Source organism: Ahaetulla prasina, chromosome 2, assembly GCF_028640845.1.
Source record: "Ahaetulla prasina isolate Xishuangbanna chromosome 2, ASM2864084v1, whole genome shotgun sequence".
In the NCBI taxonomy this organism is placed as follows: domain Eukaryota; kingdom Metazoa; phylum Chordata; class Lepidosauria; order Squamata; family Colubridae; genus Ahaetulla; species Ahaetulla prasina.
The window spans coordinates 28806503-28822052 of NC_080540.1; the positions used below are offsets into that span (position 1 = coordinate 28806503).

Sequence of the window (15550 nt, forward strand, 5' to 3'; positions counted from 1 at the left end):
TTTACTGGCTGGACTACTGCACTCTGGCTCTTTCCTTTTCTCACATTTGCAGCACCATCCATCAGTTCCTCAGAACATTTACAGGAAGGTTTCGAGAAAAAGAGAAATCCCAAGTACCGAGAAGCAACAATTGAATTAGGTTTCATCCAAAGGCGCTTTGCTCATTCTAGTCCCTCTCAACCTTCACTAACCCCATAGCTGTCCGCATCCCCTCCCACTCCCCGAATAAAGGCTCCGGCAGTCCCAAAACTTGGTTGACTCTTTAGCGTCATCATGGACCGGGGCATGCGCAGAAGACCTTTAAAAGCTCTGGATGTAGTGCAGAAGACAGGCGAAGCTGCAGTTGCCTTTAGAGATGCTCTAGTTGGGACATGACACCCCCTTCTTCTAGCAGGAACTTATATCATACTGCATCAGGGATGTCAAGCTCATGTTGTCACGGCGGCGTCACATGACCTATCAGGACTTTCCCCCCCTTTGCTAAAGTAGTAACACAAAGCAAATTCGGACATTTTCAAAATCTCTTTCTCCACCCTCTAGGGGACAAACACACCTCTGGAGATCAATTTCTCAGTTTTTTAATGTAACAGCCCCCTTGAAACCAGATTCATTCTACAAATATCCACCAGCCTGGAAAGATCAAGCACAAAGATGAACAGAAAGTCAAGACTTCAACAGAACAGAAATAGATCAAAAACAGAAAAGGTGCAGGGGAGATTATACTTTGTAGGAAAAGGGGGGATTCCTTCTCAGAGTCTGTGGAAATTCTCTGTCGTCCAGCGCAGTGGTTCCCCAGCCTCTCCCACTTTATGGCCCAGTGGGGGGAGGATGGTTCTGCGAGAGCAGTGGAGAAGCTTGTAAACAGCTTCTGTTCTGTTTCCCTCCCCCAATACTCCCAACAAAGAGTCAGTCAAAGGCCTTCTTTTCTAATTTATTTACATAGATAAATATTCTGGCCACGTCTACCCACGGGCCTGCCAAGTCTCTGGAGATAACGAGGAAATTATAGATAAGGCCAGAATTACTCACGAATATATTCTTCCCTCCATTGATACAGTTTGCCTGCGCAAATTCACTGCTTTGTCCAAGACAAAAAACCAGGAAGTTCCACCTCCTTTTTATAGTCTCTGCAGATGTCACTACATGACCATCATTCTTTGGCTTTGTCCTAACGCTTCCTCTGCTGCGCACACCGGTCATGTCTGCGCAGTCTTGCATCACTCCAAAATTGTTCTTGGGGCGTTGCCAAATCAGAAGAAGGCCCGGGAGAATCAGGCCTTGCCGGCCCCTCCTCCTCCCTTTGGGTGGGTGCCAGGGAGGGAGAGGGCCCAAGAGAAGCAGGGCTTGCCAGGTCTTCTCCCTCACTTTCTGAATCATCTGAGTCCAGGAGTCCGGGTCCAGGAACCTGGGTCACAACAGCTTCCTTTCCACTCACTGCATGTGTAAGTGGGGATGTGCGGGTGCATGAGGACAGTTGCCCATCATTTCTGTGGCCCAGCTCAATTACCGGTAGTGGGCCACAGCCCTGGGAGGTTGGGGACCCCTTATCCAGGTCATGCTTGTTCCAAAGGTCATCTTTCAAAAGGCAACTGGACTTTGTTTTTGCTTGAAGACCTTTTGCTTCTCATCCCAGATGCCGAGAACTGAAGAGGGTTCTGGGATGAGAAGCAAAACCACCTTCAACCAAATTTTTTTTTTATTTCATTTTGTCACAACAGTATATACAAGCATCGACATAAAACAACAACACATCATAAAAGAAAATATATATATAAGCAAAAGTATGCAACAACTATGTTAATTTGATATAACGTAGGGAACAATAGGACAGGACCGGTAGGCACTTTTGTGCTCTTATGCACGCCCCTTATAGTCCTCTTAGGAATGGGGTGAGATCAATAGTAGACAGTTTCTGGTTGAAGATTTTGGGATTTTGAGTAGAGACTATAGAGTCAGGTAATGAGTTCCAAGCGTTAACAACTCTGTTACAGAAGTCATATTTTCTGCAATCAAGTTTGAAGCGGTTGACATTAAGTTTGAATCTACTGTTTGCTCTTGTATTATTGCGATTGAAGCTGAAGTAGTCTTTTACAGGAAGGACATTCCAATAGATGATTTTGTATGTTAAAAACAGGTCTTGTCGGAGTCGACGGAGTTCTAAGTTTTCTAATCCCAGGATTTCAAGTCTGGTGGCATAAAGTATTTTGTTGTTTACGGAGGAGCGAAGAACTCTTCTAGTAAAATATTTCTGGACGTGTTTGATTGTATTAATGTCAGAGATGTGGTATGGGTTCCAGACGGATGAGCTGTATTCAAGAATAGGTCTGGCAAATGTTTTGTATGCTCTGGTTAGTAGTGTAGAGTTTTTGGAAAAGAAGCTGCGTAAAATTAGGTTTACAACTCTTAGAGCCTTTTTTGCTATGTAGCTGCAGTGGGCTTTGGCATTTAGGTCATTAGATATGAAAACTCCAAGGTCTTTGAGAGGATGGGGGTCGTCAGTAAGGTAATGTCCATCAAGCTTGTACTTGTTCTTAGGGTTCTTTTTTCCAATATGTAAGACTGAGCATTTGCTGGTTGAGATTTGGAGTTGCCAAGTTTTAGACCAATAGGAAATTAAGTCGAGGTCTTCTTGAAGGGTAGAAGTATTATTAGTGGTATTAAATAGTTTGACATCGTCAGCAAAGAGAACACAATAACTTGAGATAAGGTCACAGAGATCTTTTATGTATAGTATGAAGAGCGTTGGTCCAAGAACACTACCTTGGGGAACGCCACTTTTGACAGGAACAGGATTTTGATAGAGCGTTGCCAGTTTTGACCACCTGTTGACTGTTTGACAGGAAGGCACTTATCCAATTGTCTTTTGAAAAAGCACCTTTGGGAGTCCTTCCCTGAGTGGCCCTGCAGATAATACAGATAACAGGACGAGCAGACAGCTGTGAAGGAACCCCCAAAGCATGTACTGGTTGCATGTTTCTCTCGTAATAAATGTCGCCGTCCGGCTTCCCTGCGCTCTTTCCTTTCCCCCCATTGGAAGCCTCATCCATCTCCTCTCCCTCCCCTTCTTCCACCTGTTCCAGGAGAACATCCACATTTCGAAGAGGATTTGCGGGAGAAAGAAATCCCAGGTGTCCAGAAACAACAATCCAACCAGGTTTTATCCAAAGGCGCTTTGCTCATTTCAGCCCCAGCTCAATCCTCCCCGCACCCATCAGTCTCGGTCCCTGTAGCCCGTCTCAAGGCTCGCATCCCCCGCCGCTCTCCCCCAAACGCCCCGCCACCAGCCGAACTCCCAGGGCGTCTTTTAAGCGTCGCTTTGGAACAGGGCATGCGCAGAAGAGCTTTGTCAGCCCTGGATGCCGGGAGAGGACAGGAGAGGCGGTAGTTGCCTTGCGAGACGCTCTAGCCAGGAGCAGTGAACGGGAGTGGGGTGGGGGCGCTTGTAAGGGTTTGCCTCTCTAGGAAGCAGCACTCGCTGGCTGGCAGAGTCAGGGAGATCGGGAGGGCGCGTGAAGTTTTGGCGGCAGCGACTTAACGGCTGCTTTTCTCCGCCTCAGGAGCCCTGAGGGAGCGGAGCCCCCCATTCTCCCCCCGCCCCCCCCGTGACCGAAGGCGGCCTCTGAGGGAATTTCCTCCCGTTGGGGCTGCGCGGAAGCCGGAGACCGAATGGAGGCCCAGGGGTCTCCCCTTCAGGCGGGGAGCGGCCTCCCCGAGGAGCCCCGGCGGTTCCGCAGCTGCCGCTCCCTGGAAGCCGAGGGGCCCCGGGCGCTTTGCAGCCGCCTGCACGGGCTGTGCCGGGGGTGGCTGCGGCCCGAGCGGCGCAGCAAAGCCGAGATGCTGGACCTGGTGGTGCTGGAGCAGCTGCTGGCCCTGCTGCCCCCGGAGCTGTCGGGCTGGCTGAGGGAGTGCGGGGCGGAGAGCTGCGCCCAGGCGGTGGCCCTGGCCGAAGGCTGCCTCCTCGGCCCGCCAGCCGCCCCGGAGCCCGGAAAGGGGCGGCAGGTGAGGGACTTTTCTCATTCTTCTTTTTCTTTTCTTTTCTTTTTTTAATTCAAAAAGTTTTACAAAAATTTTTTCGCCCCCCCTTTCCCCCCAACCCCTCTCCCTTCACAAACCCCCTCCCCCCTCCCGCCCTGACTTCCCGGAACAAGCACAAGGTATAGTTAAAAAGAAAACAAACATATGCTAAAAAAAAAATAATTCCCCAAAACTATTATACCAATTTTCCCTCTCTAGCTCTGACTTCCTCCGTACATAACCAAAATCCTTCAAAAAATTAACACTAAACAGTAATAAAATATATAGATCAATAGAACAAATTAATCCTAAAGTATTTAAAGCCAGCTAAAGCATAAAAATCCAGTCCAATTCAGAGAATATCTCCCTTATAGCTTCTATAACCATATAATTTCCCCCCCAAGTCTTTCTTACATAAGATCTTTCGAGAATATTCTATTTAAAATTCAATACAACAGATTATAAAATTTCAATACAGGGAAATTACAATATCTATTCAACTTTAGTCCTTCCTCGTCAAAATCCAGTATAAATCCAAATATCTAGTCTTTTATGATAGTTATAAAACATATAATCAACCCATTTCTTCCAGATCTTCCTCACGTATTGTCTTTCAGGAACGCCAATATCTTTTTCAGTTAATATTTCCAAAAAAAAATTCTTTCAAGGATGATACTTTTGTCTCTTGCCATTTTTTTTGATGCATTAGTCTCTGTCTTTCCTTCATTATTCCTTTTGAAAAGTCAGTCACAATATTTCCTAATAGTTCCTTATGTCCAAGAATCCACAGTTACTGCCGTATATTCCCTCAATCCGAAAAGAGAACTCTTGGAAAGCATTAACCCTGTGAATTTTTCCATTTCGGGAGACGGCCTCCTGTAGAACAAATTCAGGCATTTCATCCAAACTTTTTTTAAAAGGCTTCTTTACATCAACTTGTTTATTCAGGATCCTATCTTCATATTTATCCACTTTTGTTATCTCCTCCATTCCATATTCCAAGTCCTGATTACATTGGTTAATTTACTCCAAACTCTCATCCAAAACGCCTCCATTTTTTTCCAATTTGTATTTTTGAGTAATTAAATACATTCTTTCTGTATAATCCTGTATAAAGTCACGAATCCATTCTTCTGAAAAAACCTTCATGGCAAAGTTCTTGCTGAAAATTCCCTTATAAAATACTTAAACAAACTAAAATAATCCAACAATCCACAGTCCAGTACAATAAGATAAAATCTCCATTCAGTTTCACTTTCTCAACAAGTAAACGCCTTCTTTTTCTTCTTTACAGATAATCCCAGACAAAATAGATCCAGACAATCCGTGTGGGGATGGTGTAAATAGTATGTGGGAATTGCTTTATAGGATGGGGACAAATCATAGACTGGATGCCATAAATTAAAAGATAATCTCAATTCCCACATGGTGATGGAGGTGGAGGGGGTGGGGAAAAATTATAAAAAACCCTCCTAGCTTTTCTGCAAGTAAAAGGAGAGAATGGGAAAACATACTTTGAGAATCGCAATATTCTATTAATGTGACTTTATAATGAAGATAGAGATAATCTTCATTGTCATGGTTCTTGTCTGGACTATTTTGAAGGAAAATAGTGTTGTCCCCAGTTCAGGTCTGAGCCTGGTGCCAAGGCCAATGAAGGACGCCAGACATGAGGTGCAGGATTTGATTGCTTTTTATTGGGGTACCCCAAGGAAAAGGGCTCCTGGCCTAAATGCCAAGAACCAAGAACAAAGGATTAAGTAAACTTTATACATTTTCACTAAAGGAGAAGGCAGGGCAAAGTGAGATAAGAAATATCATCTAATAACCTTTTTAATAATTCTACAATTTGTTCTATTGGTCTCTAGCTGTCCCTATTCCTAAACCTTGGCTAATGAATGCCCCAGGAGTTACCTAATACACATTTTATTTGCTGCAGGCCATCTCTAGTCCTAAACTTTAGCTGAGTTCTGCAATGGAATTATTACAAGCTTTACAAAATATGCATATTTCCTGTGGATAAGCATTCTTTGTTCTTGCCAGACATACTCCACAATTACAGGCTTCTTGATTTACTTTCAAGTGTGTGCCATGTCCTGGCTTTATTTTAGCAAACAGCCTATCAATAGGAAATAAAGAAACAATGAAATATTTCACAAAAATGGCAGACGTTTATCCAGAAATAACAGCAACCTACAGAGTAGGAAATTTCAAGTTCTCCCATTTTGACTTAGGTTGCAAAAATACAATTGGAGGGGGGAAAAGTAATGCAAGCGAGCTAACATGGTCACAGACATTTGAAAGTGGATCATAAAGCAGGCTATTCTTTCAGTTGCAGGAGCCATATATGGGGGAAATCTTAGCAGAGCACCAGGGAAGAGATCAATCAAGTCATTCAGTAGAGCTTTTTTTCAGGAGGATCCAACTGGGGACAGCTTGCCAGGTAAGTGTGGGTTTCTTGTGAAAAGTTCAAACTCCTTTAGTTCATGAGCCACTTTGAAAACTAAAACGCTGAGTCTGTGTGCATTTGAACTTGGTGTCCCCAAAGAATGACCCAGTGAGTCTCATTTAACTTTCAAGATTGTTCTGGGGATGAAAATGAAGGATAATTCTCAAGAGTCATGTATTAGGAAGTGCTATTTATATATTGAAAGACTTTAATCTTTCTTAACATTTTTTCTAAAGACTTTGGGAAAGCAATTAAAAAGTAGAAGCCATGAAGCGAAACAATATAAATTCCACAAATAGGCCAATATATCCACTTAAGAATAAATTATGGGAAGGACAAATTTCTCACATAAAACCCCTAAAACTGACAGATAAGATGACAGGTAAGACTGATGGTCAAATGAGTTGATATTTCCAGGGTCATTTACAACATTTTGAAATAGGGCAGATAAAAAATTCTTAGTAAGCCTGTCCTGTTTTCTAACAAATTTGTAGTTTGCTTGGCAAGGGAGATGAGGCCATGGGATTCCTCTGCCCAAAACCTCCTTGGTGAGTTATTCCAGGCGAAGGGAGCGGGGTCCCCAAGTAGTGCCATTCTACCACTTGGATGCATGTAAGCTATGTTTCCAACAGGTGGACGAAGGAGGTGGAAGGAGGCTTCCCAGCTTTAAGGACCTTGTGACCTGCAGGACCTAAGCCTGTCCTATAAGAAAATGTCCATTTGATCTCTTGGAAAGCTCTGTTTTCTTTTTTGGAAGTAAGAAAGAAACTATAGGATTATCTACTAATGAAAATTTTCCTTTCTAGAGCTATGTTCCTTTGAGGAGGTGGCTGTGGAATTCACACAGGAGGAGTGGGCGCTGCTGGATTCTGGCCAGAAAGCCTTGTGCAGGGAAGTCATGCTGGAGGTTTCTAGGAATATAGCTTCTCTGAGTAAGGACCCCTTTTGCTCTCAGTGCTGTTCATTGGGCAAGGTGTTTCATAAGGAGGTAAACGGGGAAGATACCTGGACTAAATTGCATAAGAGACCTGACCACCACTTGTAAAACAGGGGTGAAATCTACTTACCGTCCTTACCGATTCGGAAGTGCACGCGCCATGGGCATGCCGACCCTCTGGGCATGCGCAAACCCTTCTGCGCATGCGCAGAGGTTAAAAAACAGGTATCTTCCAAGTTAAAACCAGGAAGTAACGACCAAGCGGGTGGCTGGAGCCTTGAGTTGCCATCACTACCGGTTCTCCGAACCACTGGCTGTCATCGCTAGTGGATCAGCCAAACTGTTCCGAAGCGGGAGCATTTCACACCTGCTGTAAAACCTTTCTAACCTCAGGAAAATCATAGTGAAAATACTTAGTGTATAACTAATATCCAGTTGAGGAGCCACTGCCACAAAGAGCCCCCATACACATCCCCTTGATTCCCTTTAACTGCCAGGGTGGCCCCGTATGACAAACCAGCTGAGGTATTCCGTGAGCAGTTTTGTCCAAGGTTCTCATCACAGCAACTCTTCTAGAACACAACTAGAGCCTTGGCAGAAATGCTCACCATAGCTTTGTAAAAGGCCTTAGATGCTCCATGGAAATGCCTGGGCAGTTTGACGTCAACAGCAGAACCTTAATCTGGTTCACGGATGAAAAATCTCTTGGCTACCATTAGAGTCACCTGAATAACAATTTCCACCTACCGTCTCCTAGATGATACATAGCTGGTGCCAAACCTGATGCTCTGATGGGCATATTTTTCACTGGGGAGGACCCCCCCCCTTTCTCCATTATTGTAAATTCTAATGAGAATTTATGTTTTCTTTTTTCTAAGCAGGTGATGGTGATTGTAATGGGCTAGAGAATAAGAAGGACGAGAAGCTATGGTTACTGAAACCGCAAAGAGGAGTAACTGCAGAGAGCCATTCCTTTTCTTTTACTATACCTGAAATACTGAATACGGAAGATAAACCACAAAGTTCTGTAAAATATGAGAGGGATTTCAGTCCAAGCAAAAAGTTGAAATTATGCATGAACTGTGGGAAGAGCTTCAGTAGCAAGAGTAAACTTCATTGCCATCAGAGGAGCCACATAGGTGAGAGGCTATATAAACGTCCAGAATGTGGAAAAAGCTTTTGTCAGAAAACAGAGATACTTTGTCCTAAAAAGATCCACATAGAGACCAGACCATATAATTGTCTGGAATGTGGAAAGAGCTTTTTTGAGAACAGTGATCTTACTCGACATCAAAGGATCCACACAGCAGGCGAACCGTATAAATGCCTGGAGTGTGGAAAGAGCTTCACTCAGAAAGGAAAACTTAATTCTCATAACAAGATCCACACTGGGGAGAGACCATATAAATGCTTGGAATGTGGAAAAAGCTTTGCTCAAACATCTCATCTTAATTCTCATAAAAGGATCCACACGGGGGAGAAACCATATAAATGCTTAGAATGTGGGAAAAGATTTAGTTGTAACAGAAATTTAATACATCATGAAAGGATCCACACGGGGGAGAGACCATATAAATGTTTAGAATGTGGGAAAAGGTTTAGTTGTAACAGAAATTTAATACATCATGAAAGGATCCATACTGGGGGAAAACCATACAAATGTGTGGAGTGTGGAAAAAGATTTATTTATAACAGAAGTTTAATACTTCATGAAAGGAGCCATACTGGGGAGAAACCATACAAATGTCTGGAATGTGGAAAAAGCTTTGTCCAAGCAACACATCTTAATTCTCATAAAAGAATCCACACTGGGGAGAGACCGTATAAATGCACAGAGTGTGGAAAAAGCTTTTTTCGAACAAATCATCTTAATGCTCATAAAAGGATCCACACGGGGGAGAAACCATATAAATGCTTAGAATGTGGGAAAAGGTTTAGTTCTAAGAGAAATTTAATACATCATGAAAGGAGCCATACCGGGGAGAAACCATACAAGTGCGTGGAGTGTGGAAAAAGCTTTGCTCAAGCAACACATCTTAATTCTCATAACAGGATCCACACTGGGGAGAGACCGTATAAATGCTTGGAATGTGGAAAAAGCTTTGCTCAAACATCTCATCTTAATTCTCATAAAAGGATCCACACGGGGGAGAAACCATATAAATGCTTAGAATGTGGGAAAAGGTTTAGTTGTAACACAAATTTAATATATCATGAAAGGAGCCATACCGGGGAGAAACCATACAAGTGCGTGGAGTGTGGAAAAAGCTTTCCTCAAACAAGACATCTTAATATTCATAAAAGGATCCACACTGGGGAGAGACCGTATAAATGCACAGAGTGTGGAAAAAGCTTTGTTCAAACATCTCATCTTAATTCTCATAAAAGGATCCACACGGGGGAGAAACCATATCAATGCTTAGAATGTGGGAAAAGGTTTAGTTGTAACACAAATTTAATACATCATGAAAGGATCCATACTGGGGAAAAACCATACAAATGTGTGGAGTGTGGAAAAAGCTTTATTCATAAGAGAAGTTTAATACATCATGAAAAGAGCCATACCGGGGAGAAACCATACAAGTGCGTGGAGTGTGGAAAAAGCTTTGCTCAAGCAAGATGTCTTAATATTCATAAAAGGATCCACACTGGGGAGAGACCGTATAAATGCACAGAGTGTGGAAAAAGCTTTGTTCAAACATCTCATCTTAATTCTCATAAAAGGATCCACACGGGGGAGAAACCATACAAATGTGTGGAGTGTGGAAAAAGCTTTATTCATAAGGGAAGTTTAATACATCATGAAAGGAGCCATACTGGGGAAAAACCATACCAATGTGTGGAGTGTGGAAAAAGCTTTGAACAAGCAGCTCATCTTAATTCTCATAAAAGGATCCACAGAGGAGAAACCATATAAATGCTTGGTGTGTGGAAAGAGTTTCACTTGGAAAGTATGTCTTACTCGATACCAAAGATCTCACACAGGAGAAATGCACTTAGTGTTGTAAGAGCTTTGCTCGGTGCAAGAAATAAGAATTATTCCTGTAAAGAAAAGAGTGGAACCATATTTATTGTTTATGTAACCTAAGACTCCAGCAGTTAGACATTAGATATGGAGTTGGATAAGAAGGGACTTTAGTGGGTAAAAACAGAATTATAAATTGATTAGTACATTCTATGTCAGGAATGTACATTGGCAGGAAAGGAGAGGTCATGCTAAAATAGATAGTTGTTATGACCGAAGTAGGGCAGTTATCGGGAATGTGCTTGTCCAGGAAAAACAGCGGTTATGTAGTTATGTAACTTACGTAAGAAAATGAGCATTAAAGAGGAGGTGGTTTTGACTCTGAAACTGTATTTAAACTTGTAATCATGTATTCTTTGCTCTCTTGTTGCTCTACACATGAGCACAAGGGGGGTGTATTTTTGCAAAAGTTAAATAAAGCTGTCTTTATTGTTCATGTCTCCCCTGATGTTTAATTGAATGGTTTAAATCTCACAATTGGATAGGAAATGTTTATTCTCACAAAAGAACCCACGCAGAGGAGAGCCCATATAAATGCTTGACATGTGGAAAAAGTTTTAACTGGAACAGAGATCTTACTTGTCATGAAAGAATCCACACTGGGAAGAGATCATACAAGCGCACGGAGTGTGGAAAGAAATTCAATCAGAAAAGTGCTATTAATCATGAAAGAATTCATATAGGGGAGAGACCATATAAATGCACTGTGGAAGAAACTTTGCTTACTTAAAGGTAAAGATTCCCCTCGCACATACGTGCTAGTCGGGTGCTCATCTCGGTTGCAAAGCCGAAGAGCTAGTGCTGTCCGAAATTACGTACCTTCGAAAGTGCTAGGTTGGCAGAAGCTGGGACAAGTTACACGGTAGCACTAGGGATTCGAACTGCTGAGCTGCTGACCCCTCAATCGACAAGTTCAACGTCCTAGCCCCTGAGCCACCATGTTTTGCTTAGTTAGATTAGTTTAGTTAGATTAAATTAGATTAGTTAGGTGCACTTAATTCCCATAAAACGATCTACAGAGATTTGGGACCATATAAATACACGTAATGTGGAGAAAGGTTTAACAATCACAAGACGCTCATGAAAGAATCCACACAGGGAAATTCCATATTAATGCATGGACTGTGGAAGTAATTTTGCTGCGAAGGAACATGTTAATTGTCAGGAAAGGATCCATGGCAGGAGGAAACCTTTTAAATGGACAAAATGGAAAGGCCTCTAGAAGAAATTTATCTGACTTGCCATTAGAGGATTCACAAGGGGGAGAAATCGTGTAAACGCAGAGTACCGAAAAAGTTTTACTCAGGAAGGACACCATAATTCTCAAAAGAAAGCACCCACAAGAAACCATGTAAGTCCATGGAAGGAAGTTCAGAACAACCTTTCTGATCCCAGATACTGGAATTCATTCAGAGCAGCCAGCTCTTCTGCTCTCTAGTTTGACCTGCATTTTTCTTCTCCATGTGGAAAAGGATGCAGAATAGCAATGGAGCCCTTCAGTTTCCCCCGCTCCCCATCACTATCTTTTTCAACCAGAGGACTGATGGCTTAATTTCCTGGGGAAAAAAACCTATATAAAATAAAACTTGCATCATCATCATCCTAGCCTTTGTGTATCCACTGCAGGAAGGTGTCTTCTGCATTTTTTCCAACCAATATGGTCTTGAGCTTTCCTTTGCCAGCTGTGCCTGCAATACTTGCTGATGTCATCACTCCCTCCTGTTGTAGGTTTTTCATGGATGCCTTTTAACAACTGAAATCCAATCTATGTCGGCCTTAGTTTACCTGCCATCAGTTCTATTTGCTAGGTAACCAGCAAATAGATGTCAATTTGTTTTGATGGCATTGTACATTATATTTTCATTCGTTCTGTAATCTGGGCGCAGGTTATGAGAACTATCTTGTCTTGTGATGCTGAGCATGTATCTGAAATTGCCTAAATTATCTAAATTTAGAAAGGCTTTCAATCTGCAGATGTTAATTCCTGCAAAATAGTGCTAGGTTTTTTTTCTCCCTTTCTTTAGTTAAAGAAATCTTACGGTTTCCTTTTCTTATCTTCTGACCAGGAGAAGTTGAAGGAGTGAGATGAGCCCCAGAAATTCTGCCTCCTTTTGAGCAGTTGCCAAGGCAATTATTAACCACTTGAGCTTCCTAACCCATTTTGGAGCAGAAACTCTTTATACTCTTGGAATCAATAAACTCTAATGACGTGTAGTTCTTCCGTTGTTTCCTTCCGGGTGTTCGTTTTTTCATTATCTGACCCAGTTGCCATCATGGCTAGTAATACGGAGCCCCAAATTGGAGTCCACCATGGGGGGAAACCAACTTCAGGAGGCCAATTTCTAGGGTTTTTTCTGTAGGGCAGTCCTTTGAAATCAGATCAACTTTCTAAGCATCAATCAACCAGGAAACATCAAACAGAAAAGGTGAATAAAAAGTCAGGCCTTCAATAGAACATAAATAGCAACTAAAAAGATATTAAGTTTATACTCTGTAGAAAAAAAAGAGGGTCATTGTGGAATAGACAACATAGAGGACAAATAAAGTATCCTGAGGGAATCCCAAAGCATTTATTGCTTATATATTCCTTGAATAATATACAAATTTACTGACTGGATGCCTGCCATAGGACTCCCCATCTCACCCCACCCCACTTCTTCCACAGGTCCCATGAACGCATCCATATTTTCAAGAGAAATCCCAGGTATCCAGAAGCAGCAATCAAACCAGGTTTCAATCTAAGTAGGTTTGCTCATTTCAGCCCCGCTGAAGTGCCACCGCAGGCATCATTCCCGGCCTCCTCCCCCCTCGCAGCCCCCCCCCGCTCCCGGCTCAGTTCCAACTGAGCTTCGGGCGCTTTTTAACCGTCAACACGGAACAGGGCATGCGCAGAGCCCAGCAGAGGACTGCAAAGGGAGGGCGGGGGAACCTGTGGAGGGAGCGACTTGCAGCTAAATGCTTGGAGTGTGGAAAGAGTTTTGCTCAGAAAGCACGTCTTACTGGTCATGAAAGGATCCACAAAGGGGAGAGATCATATAAATGCACAGTGTGTGGAAAAAGCTATGCTCAGAAAACGCATCTTAATTATCATAAAAGAATTCACACGGGGGAGAGACCATATAAATGCTTGGAATGTGGAAAGTGCTTTTCTCGAAAATCATGTCTTACTGATCATGAACGGATCCACACAGGGGAGAGGCCATATAAATGCACAGAGTGTGGAAGTGACTTTCGTACAAGGTATAATCTTGAGACGGGAATGGCCGAGTGATCCCTAAATCCATAAGTTGTTCTCCCTTTAATAGGTTACCTGTACTTTTTACCTATCTCTTGATATTCAATTGCCTTATATTTTATATACTTTATGATTAGCCGCTTTGTAACCTCAATATAAAAGAGGAACTAAAGGTACCAGCTGTACCGGAACATTTCTGAAACTTACAAGAAATGGAACATAACAGGAAGCCATGTGGGTGGTGTATGATATTTGCTCAACCGTTACCATGTTAGGATATTAGGTGCTTTTTGCTACACGCAATGTATTGTTTGACATGAAACTGTATTTTCTGTAATTTTCCATAGTTACTTCTGCTTTTTGAATTAAGGTCTATAAGAACACCTGCTCGGGCGTATCCTGGGCAGTCCAGATTTTGCTGTTTGAATGCACTGGGCTCTGATGCATCATTAAAGTCTGTTTCTCTCACCTTCCTGGTCTCGAGTCTTCCTATGGGTAACATGTGGCAGTGACTGGACACTTGGACTTTGCTGCTACATTTCTGGCGAGCCAGCCAGGAGACTGAGGGGTCTTGGGACCCTCTGGACTGTCCACCCCGGTGTCGGGGTTCATCTTGTCAAGTGGAACTTCCCAGCGCGCACGGACAACTTGATCCGAGGGACTTCCTGGGGACGGGGTGACTCCGGCAGCTGCGGCTGACATCTCCAAGAACCAGTTGAGAAGGTGCAGAGACCAGGCCTTGTTAACAACTAGTTACGTGGTGGTGGGAATTCCAAAAGGCAAGTATCTGGGGTTACTGGTGTATTTATCCGTGCTCAGAAGGTAGAGCGGACAGAGAGGCCTGATCTCCCTCTCTTTCCAGGGTAATACGTAGTGGTAGAAAAAGGTGGGTGGCTTGTCTTTAGGTGTGTGTGTTTGTGTGTGTGCGTGTCATCCGCAGTTCCCACAGGAGACCGTGATCGTCCGGGTCCTTGGGTCGGATGAGTTTGTGTGGACAGGACATCCTCGTGTTTTTCTGAGAGAAAAGGACCCCTTACCTTTCTCTCATCCCTTTCCCCTTGTTATTCTGTCTGGGACCCTGGGTGGATCATGGGAGGTGGAGAAAGTGTTCCCCTGACACCTTTACAATGTATGCTCAAGAATTTTAAGGCAGGTTATATGACTCAGGACTATGGCATTGAGTGGAGTAGGCGCGAGTTGAGGCGTTTTTGTGAGGCAGAATGGCCGACCTTTGATCTCGGCTGGCCTGACAAGGGCACTTTAGATGTTAATATTGCCCTTAAGGTCCACCAATTGGTGTTTCATCCAACTGAGGGCCATCCAGACCAGGCTCCTTATATTGATGTCTGGTACAATCTTCTGAGGAGACCCCCCCCTTGGCTTTTGAAATGCAAAAATCAACAATGCCTTCTGATGGTGTCCCGGAATCTGCCTGAAAAAGAGACTAAGAGACGATTGCCAACTCCCCCAATCCTTGCAAGCGCCCCTGAAGAACTTCCACATCCGCCACCATATATGCCTCCTCATAGTTTGGATACTTTTCCAAGAAGGCGTTTGAAGTCTTCACCCTCAAGTCACCTGTCCTATGGCAGAAGGGAAGTTACTGGATCTGTTGTGACTGTCCGGTCCCTGACATCTAGTGGCCATGGAGCAGAGAGACGGATGTTATGTTCCCCTGTGAGTTCCTTTAAAGGATCCCAAGACTTGACCCTAACACATGACCCAGATATGCCTCCACTTGAGGGATCAGAAGAAGGGGAAGAAAAGGGGGCTGAGGCGGCAGTGGCTTCCCCAGAGAGAGAAGATTCTCCGGTGGCTGCACGAACTAGGTCCAGGACTGACCCGCCGTCGCCCTCTGTCTTCACGGCTCCTTTGAGACAAGTGGATCAG

General features: G+C 43.4%; 1 protein-coding gene and 1 pseudogene across 1 annotated transcript; both read left to right on the top strand.

The window, feature by feature from the left end:
* Positions 1 to 2841: 2841 nt before the first annotated feature.
* LOC131191787 (zinc finger protein with KRAB and SCAN domains 3-like) lies at positions 2842 to 6811 on the top strand. Its single transcript, XM_058170254.1, has 2 exons — positions 2842 to 3999; positions 6347 to 6811. Exons 1-2 carry the CDS (start codon positions 3667 to 3669, stop codon positions 6476 to 6478), a joined length of 465 nt encoding a protein of 154 aa, XP_058026237.1. The 5' UTR covers positions 2842 to 3666; the 3' UTR covers positions 6479 to 6811.
* A 473-nt stretch (positions 6812 to 7284) lies between these two features.
* On the top strand, positions 7285 to 10865 carry LOC131191776 (zinc finger protein 260-like; annotated as a pseudogene).
* Positions 10866 to 15550: the final 4685 nt, after the last annotated feature.